Raw genomic sequence first — 7,885 nt, 5'->3', positions numbered from 1 at the left:
ATGAAATAAGCTAAAAAAGAAAATGTATTATCATAGAAGACTAGAAATACCAGAAACGATCCATATTTGAGAAGCTGGAGAAAAATCTAAATAATGATCCTGCTGGAAATTGTATCCTATTTTTTTTTTATTGAAATTATTGATGAATTGGCTTATTGTTCCAGCTGCATTGAAAATAAGTATTTGCAGGGGTTGATTGAATGAGTTCTTCAACTTTAGCTACAAGGGTCTTTGTCATGTGTTTCAATTAGTTTGGCGCCCTCTGTTGGTCTAAAGCCCAAACAACCACATGCTATATTCACAGCGCTTCATGTACGCAGGTCACTGTCTATGTCAGGAGCATGAGGCAACACGGGCATCCCCAATTTCCCACTAGCAACTTATTGAGACAACGTCTGACTGATGTGTGACCTGGCTGCTTCAGTGTTAACATCAATCAGAGAGGGGAGTCTGAATGATGTGGCTATTCAGTTTAATGGAAATGTCAATACTCTTACATCCTGTGATGAATACACAAGTACCATACTGTGATTTAGAAGCAAGGGGCTTCTGCGTAAAGCACTGTTAGTAAACCAAGGAGCAGCCCTCATGTGTGTCAGTATCCAGCTGATGTGATGTTTCTGCAGTTTTACAACAAGTAATCTTGTTGTAAATCAGCACCTGCTGCCACAGCAGAGATTTTTCATCTTCTGGCTCTTTGGGCAATTGATGACCTGCTCTGACTGTATCAAGTGGCAAAATCGTTAAAGCTACTTTATAACTGCACAATCAATAGCACTTCAAATATTTATGAGGCTGGTGTGAGTTGTACTCGAGGTAGTTTATCCTCCATAGGAGTGTAATGCTGAAAGTCATTAAGTGTGTAATCGTGCAGAGTCGGAAAGAAGTTCATTGCATTGTAGGTGGAGCAATAAAAGCACAGACAGGATAAGTACACATTTTTTAATAACATGGCACAATTTACATAACACAAGTTTAAATGAGGAGCATGCTGAAGATTCAGTCGCTTCATTTTTTCTCATTTTTGTACATGATCTAGAAAGACTTCATTTTTTCCCCCTGTACAAGTTAAACAGCAAAAAAAATTCTCATTTAACAATCTTTTTGAAATACGCATCAACTAACCACTATGGCTCCGGTGGACATTTTTATGTTGGATTAAAAAACACTGCACAACATGATATCACAGAGTTTGAAGCGCACAACTAAACCTTCAGTGGACTACTAAAATAGATCTCTGCTCATTAGAAACAAACTATCCTTTGTCAGACTTGCTTTTTTGTCTTTTGATTTTGTAGGTACAACAACTTAGGAAAGCACTTTGATACACTGTTTGACCAACAGAACCTATTTCCAAAACATGTACTTTACACTCCGTCAATAGGGCTCATGTGCTGTCATGGTGTTTAATGTGCTGCATTCTCCCCAGAACAAGACTGGTGGTAACTGACGTAGAGAAGAGTAGGATAAAAAAGTACCTTAACATTTGTGCTGCTGGCTTTTAACATTAGAAATCATTTGAAATGCAATTCTTCCCCTACCTGTTTCTAGGATTGTCAACACAATTAATCATAGTCGTGACAGTATTTTTTCGAAATGTAACCTTTTCCAAATTGTGTGGATCAGTTAAAGCTCATCTCTGGCTGCAGCGACCCAGTGTTTGAGTCTGAGTTGTTGAGAGAATACAGCTCTTGGTCAGTCATTGGTGCACCGTCTGTGGTGGTGAGAAGGCCGGCTTTCAGGAAGGGAGCCCGGACATTAGTTGCATAGTTGAATATGGGGTCACTGGTACAATGCTAATCAGCTGCGTCAACCAAAAAGAAACTAAAGACATGGCAAAAAGCACATTCTGAATCACTGCCTTAATACTCCTCTGTGTACATTTGATCAAAGTAAAGCTTTCAAAACACCCTTTTGCATATTTGTACCATGATTTTTAATCCATAAAGAGTGAGCACAGCGACTGTACATATTTTCTACACACTTTGCTGTCAGTGCTAAAGTACCTATACATTCCAAATTTGTTCATTCTTACTCCGCAGCACAAGAAGTGACACAAAAAGCTGGAGTAAACTGAGGAAAAATCTTAAAAATGTATTTTTTTGTTCCATGAATATTGTCTCTTTGTAGTTTTATACAAAAAAAATTCATTGTGTGGGCATGTCTCTGCCCTCATAAGTTATTCACAGCTATATTACAGTCTTGCTTTGCCCAAAGCTAAGTGCTTGGTGTGAGTTCAGTGTTAATGAGGCACAGGGCTGAAGGAGTTTGAGTCTGCTGAAGCTCAGCTCACCGTGCCTCAATGTCTTTGTGAGGCGGCCTGTCTCTGATATCTGTGGCCAGGGGAGTAGTCCGTCTGGGTGAGCCAGGCCTGGCACCCAATGTGGGGATGAGTGGGGGCGGGGCACTCAGCGAGGCCGTGGGTGGTGTTTTGTTGAGGATACCATTCTGATGGGCCGCTACTGCTGCAGCCGAGGGGCTGACTCTGGAGAAGTGCATGCCTGGAAGTCCAGGGGCCATGAGGCCATGGGCTGGGTGGGGTAGGTGACCCTCAAGGGCAGGATGGTGCATTGCGTGGTGGAGGCGACCATGCTCATAGTCCTCTCTGAGCATGTTGAGGCGGTCGCGCTCCTCCAGATGTGCACGTTCATGCTCCCTCCTCTGCTCCAGGGCCAGAGGGTGGATGTGGTCACGATTAAAGTCATGGGGCTCACGGTCCCTGTAGGAGCGCTCGGTCTCGTAGAGACGTGGCGCTGCTAGGCGGTGCAGAGGATCATTTCTTAGAAGCAGTTCTCTGGCCAAGGGGTCCCGTCTGTGAATGTCCAGGCCCCTGTAGGGGTCCCGCATTGGGTCCCAGTGGAAGGCAGGGTAGGGGAACCTGTCTGCTCCTGGGATTGGACTAATACCCATGAAGGGTGCCACCATTCGAGTTCTGTCCAGACTGCTGATGCTGTTCATGGGATGGACACCAGCCATGCCCATGTGCATGGGCATGGAGGAGGGAGGGTGGAGGTTTTGTGTGTTGGGTGCCTGTAGCGGATGCTCACTTGGCCTCTCTGTAGCTCCATCCTGTTCCTCCTTCCTCTCCTCCTTCACTTTCACTTCAATGTTTTTCTTCTGGTGCTCATATGGCAGGTCTATCTTCTTCTCAAGGACCTCTCTGCTCAGGCCGCTGTTGGGACGTTCTAGGCTGGTCTGCCGGATGTAGGGTGACGTTGTCCCCCTGTTGGGCACTTTGTCCTCTGAAACTCGGCTGTCAAGGATGACAGGTGTGTCCTTGTCACTGTGCTGGCTGTCTTTGAGCTTGTGGTCATCTGTGCCATTGTCTTTCCAGGACTCTGAGTGGTCCCTCTCCCTGTCTTTTGCCTTGTTCTCTTTTTCCCTCTGAGGTTCTCCAGAAGCAGGGGGCAGATGGTTCCTGTGGTGCTCAGGAGGCCGATTGTGGCCTAGGAGGTTAATGGAGTTTACAGGGACTGGTGATGGATGGCTCAGCTGACGCTTCTCTACAGAGTCCCTAGAATTATAAACAAAGTTCCACTATCAGTACCTGTAGCTTTTGTTCAGAAAAAACAAATCAACTCTTTCAATTTGTATTCCACTAAAAACTTCAAATCATTGCAAAAAAATCCAAAAGTATAGTCCATTGTATTTTCCAGTGTTTTTGGAGTGAAATAAACAGGAGTAATGGTGGTATGATCACTTTTGACAGATACGTTCTACTGTACTTGACTCACCTGTCCTTATCATCCTTACTGACTGAGTCTCTCTTGTCAGAGTCTCGGTCTCTCTCATGGGAGCTGACGGAGGCGCTCCTCTCAGAGTCTCCGGGTTTCAGCCAGGGTGGCGGTGTCGGGAAGGAGGGTGGGGTACGGTGGAGACGGTTCCAAGGCTCCTGGTGGCCACTGTTACTGCTGCTGTTGAAGTGCTGCTGTGGGTTGGGGCCATCTTTATGGCCGAACACTGAGTTGGCCGCTGCTAGGGATTCAACACGCGGAAAAAAAAGGACACAAGTTAAATGCGTATCACCACATCTTATTCTGGTGTGTCTACAATGTTATTCTATTCTTCCGGTGATTTGAATAACATTTACTGAAACTTCAATCATTTTAGAAACAACAATTAGACTAACAAGAAAGCTGTTTTCAGACATGACCTCTGGGTGAAATCCTATGAATTGGCTACGGAGTTTTTCAAGAGTTTACCCGGAGACAGCCCCCCTACCCCGTCAACAGTTCTTATCACCACAAACTCTCTTGACATCTTTGTCGGCGTCTTCTACGTGTATGACACTGCTTTTTCTCAGAGAGAGAATCGTTTTTTTTTTTTTTTATTATTATTATGCGTCTGTCACCTAAGGAGGCCAGGTGTATAAAGTCGGTAGAAACTGCAGAGGATCTGCAGAGTTCACTGCATGTCTGAAAGCAGCTAGAGGAAAAAGTATGATTAACAACAATAGTTCATGAAGCCCAAACTCACTTAGTGCTGGATTTCCCAGTCCTCCAAAAGCAGATGAACTGAGAGTTCCCAGTCCTCCAAAGGATGGTGGTCTTGGGAAAGGTTCTAGTGGGAGACACAACACATACAATTAATATCTCCATTTTCATCTTTCAGAATGAGACAGAGAACTGAACTGAGTCGTCTTACCTAAGTGAGATGCCGGGGCGAGGAAGTTTCCAGGATGGTGGGCTGGATGGCCGAAGGGACCTGCAGATGGGTGGTTGGGACCTGAGGAGGCAGTGAGAAGGATATCATGAGAACATCCGTGACTCACTGACTGTGATATTAAGATAGATATTTGTTGAATTGTCATTAAAGTTTATTCGTGAGCCTTTTTCCTAATAAACAAACCATTTCACAGTTTGCCCTGTAAAGGGCAGTGACATATCGGATATTCATCTGTAACATGTCCTTACCAATGACTGTATAAAGATGGATGACATGAAAGCTCCCCAACATCCAAAACATCTTGAGTGCCCTCTGGTGGCTGACTGCAGTAATAAGTAATACCCTCTCCATATTAGCAGATGGGATGAAAGACTGTCATTTCAGGTTATTTTTATTAGGGACATATATAATTAAATGTTTAACCAATAACCCGCAGTATTTCTTTTTGAACAATTAATACTGATTTAATCAGACTCACTTCCCTGTCCAACTAAGTGGATATTCTATGCCACAGGTCTCACAGTCTTTCAACAGACTTAACTCAGAGCTCGTCAACATGTTATTTCTGAATAAAACAAGCAGACACACTTTCCACTAGGCTGAGGACTTATAAAGTTTATTATTGTGATTGCGCATCAAACATGCCCACAGTCGACACTGATATGCATTGGCGTGACTGTATGCCTATCATGGGAAAGTCCACAACTAAAACACAATGTGATGCTGAGGTCTGTCTGCCGGTCTGACTGCAGAGGAAGAAACAATCTTTGGACTGATTCCAGTGCAGCTGATGACCTGTCTGACTGTGATAGTCCATGTCTACTGAAGTACATTCAAGGTCCAAACGGGATGAAGTCCACTTACTTTTGTGATTCCCTGACTGTTAATCTAGTGCCACCAGCAGGTCAAATCTTTCATTTGTCTGTGACTTAATTGCAAAGCAAATGCTAGTATTCTAAATTAAGATCATTGGCTATTCTATCAGACATATGTGAAACTACCTTGTTTGAGGATGACCACAAGATGCAGTTGAAATCTCTAGAAAAACCTGCAAGCTACTACTTGAGTTTAAAGTTAAAATAGTTTTGGCCACAATGACTGAAGGGAGATGCATTAAAGAGACATTGTCACTATTGTTCTGATGTTGCAGATAAATACTGTTGCACTGTTGACAGACGATCGTATGAACAGACAACATCTTCAGTCTGAACACCATGAAATGATGGACGGCTACTGTACTATCAATCAATCTTTCTACCTGGAGATCGGACCCACTCACCTGCAGCGGAGAAAAGCGTAGCTGGGCGTGCCAGGTCGTTGGGGTGATGGATGGCGCCGAACAGGCCAGGGCCTGGAGGTCGACTCAGGAACTCATGTTTGAGGCCAAAGTCAAGCTTGTGAGGGTCGACCTGCATCTGCTGCTGGAAGACGCCAGAGCAACACAGAGAAAAACGTTAAACACTGCTGGAAACCTATTATTAGTTATTAACAGTGCAAAGGAATGTACATCTAATGTGAAGCACATTACAGTAAGTGACTATTAAGAAAGCTTGTCTCAAGGACACATACAGGAGTCGTCTGGCTGCCAGGTTCCTTAATAGACCCATCATTATAACCTCATTATGATTATGGTTACGACTACAGAAACCAGTCATTAAATTAGTTATAATTTTAATCATTCAAAGAAGCGACAGAGAAACAGTAGGGTTACTATCAGAGAGTATGTCAGCGTCTGTATGAAGCAATTATTCAGAATTATAGTTGATGTACTGATGCAGCCAAATTCTCCAGATTTTTCCAGTTGATGAGGTCGAGTTGTTTTTAAAATCCATACTTCAATAATTCTGAGACAGTTTTAGTGTGTATTGTGTACAAACACTAAGTCAGTGTGCACACTAACAACATGTGCAAGGTGAGTGAGTCACCATTTCTTTTGTAATTGCTGTGATTATTTTGATTATGATTTTGTGCTAATTGTGTAAACTGATTTTGATCAATAAAGGTTTTTGGACAATGATTAAAATGTCCTGTGAAGTTTCAAACCAGACCTCAAATAGTCTCTCTATGACTTTTAGTTAGTGTGTAGAATAATAATGCAACATATCTAAGTTTAGATTAAGTACAATGCAAAGAAAGAGGAGTCAGATGAGTCCTCACCTTGACTTTCTGCTGGTGGTGGTATATCTGCCAGGCAGTATGGACATGCATGGCGCACCACTTCCCTGGTTTCTGTAAACACAAGACAAAAAACATGTCATGAAACATATTTGGAGAGACAGTCAAGCACTGTTTAAATGAAACAATCAGCCTTTCTTGACATGTCATAGCAGAATAGGTGTTATCTGATAACATGAGTGATGCCTCTGTTCAGTGCACAACACCAATGTCAAAATGTCTGCTGTGAATAAGGCCTGACTGTGCTCCTGTATGCAGACGATAAATAAACTAGTACTCAGCCTCCAAGTGCAGCGCTCATTTCATTAAAGACACCATTAACTGCATTAGTAAAAGCCCTTTAGGGCACCATGGATATATTGTTTGTGTGAGAGTGTGTGTGTGTGTGTGTGTGTGTGTTGGGTGGAGTGAGCACTCACCCTGTGGATGGGCCGAAATGGATCCGTTAGCTATAGGAGAGAGGGGGAGAAAAAAGAGGTTGAGTTATTTTAGTCCCTGTTTAGTATTTGTTATGAAGAAAACGTAACATTTTTCTTTATTCCTGAAAAACCCAAATCACAAACATAGCAGCTGAAGAGGCAGGAACACAAACAGTCTGTGTTGACTACACACTAAGTGCAGATGAGTTCTTTATAGTAACATAAGTTGATAACCTTCGCCTGATGACACTTATGCAACACATACAGAGTCGGGGTTACCTCTGCGTTGGGAGTGTTGTGTGTTAGTTTGCATGTGCTCTTACCCTGGGGTCCTTCTGTAAGAATGTGTGTGGGACGGCTCCTGGTCTTGTGGACACATCCAGTGGATTAGAGGTCTACAGATCACCAGACACAGATGGAAACAAGATTGTCAGTAAATAGCTTCTATTTTCAGTTTGTCTATCTTGAGTTGAGAGGATGTGGGCGTGTGCTTTACCTTGGGCTGAAAGGCGCCCTGCAGCGAGCCGAAGGGCCCGGTCGGAGGGATGACAGGGGGCAGGCCAGACATGGCCGGTGGGTATGAGTGAAAGAGCTGAGGGAGAGAAGAGGGAGAGGAGGCGTGAGGA

General features: G+C 43.6%; 1 protein-coding gene across 1 annotated transcript in view; it reads right to left on the bottom strand.

The window, feature by feature from the left end:
* Positions 1-942: 942 nt before the first annotated feature.
* auts2a (activator of transcription and developmental regulator AUTS2 a) overlaps positions 943-7,885 on the bottom strand; it is a 30,798-nt gene continuing 23,855 nt past the window's right edge. Inside the window, exons 6-14 of the mRNA XM_062406724.1 lie at positions 7,756-7,851; positions 7,583-7,654; positions 7,260-7,289; positions 6,823-6,894; positions 5,945-6,083; positions 4,645-4,725; positions 4,477-4,560; positions 3,735-3,972; positions 943-3,514 (exon numbers count right to left, since the gene is read on the bottom strand). Coding sequence (XP_062262708.1) covers positions 2,290-3,514; positions 3,735-3,972; positions 4,477-4,560; positions 4,645-4,725; positions 5,945-6,083; positions 6,823-6,894; positions 7,260-7,289; positions 7,583-7,654; positions 7,756-7,851 — 2,037 coding nt within the window. The 3' untranslated portion in view covers positions 943-2,289. The remainder of the gene's footprint in view (positions 3,515-3,734; positions 3,973-4,476; positions 4,561-4,644; positions 4,726-5,944; positions 6,084-6,822; positions 6,895-7,259; positions 7,290-7,582; positions 7,655-7,755; positions 7,852-7,885) is intronic.

The sequence above is a fragment of the Platichthys flesus genome, chromosome 15 (genome assembly GCF_949316205.1).
Source record: "Platichthys flesus chromosome 15, fPlaFle2.1, whole genome shotgun sequence".
Taxonomy (NCBI): domain Eukaryota; kingdom Metazoa; phylum Chordata; class Actinopteri; order Pleuronectiformes; family Pleuronectidae; genus Platichthys; species Platichthys flesus.
The sequence above is the reverse complement of the archived record's forward strand: the minus strand, read 5'-3'. Positions and strand labels throughout refer to the sequence as shown.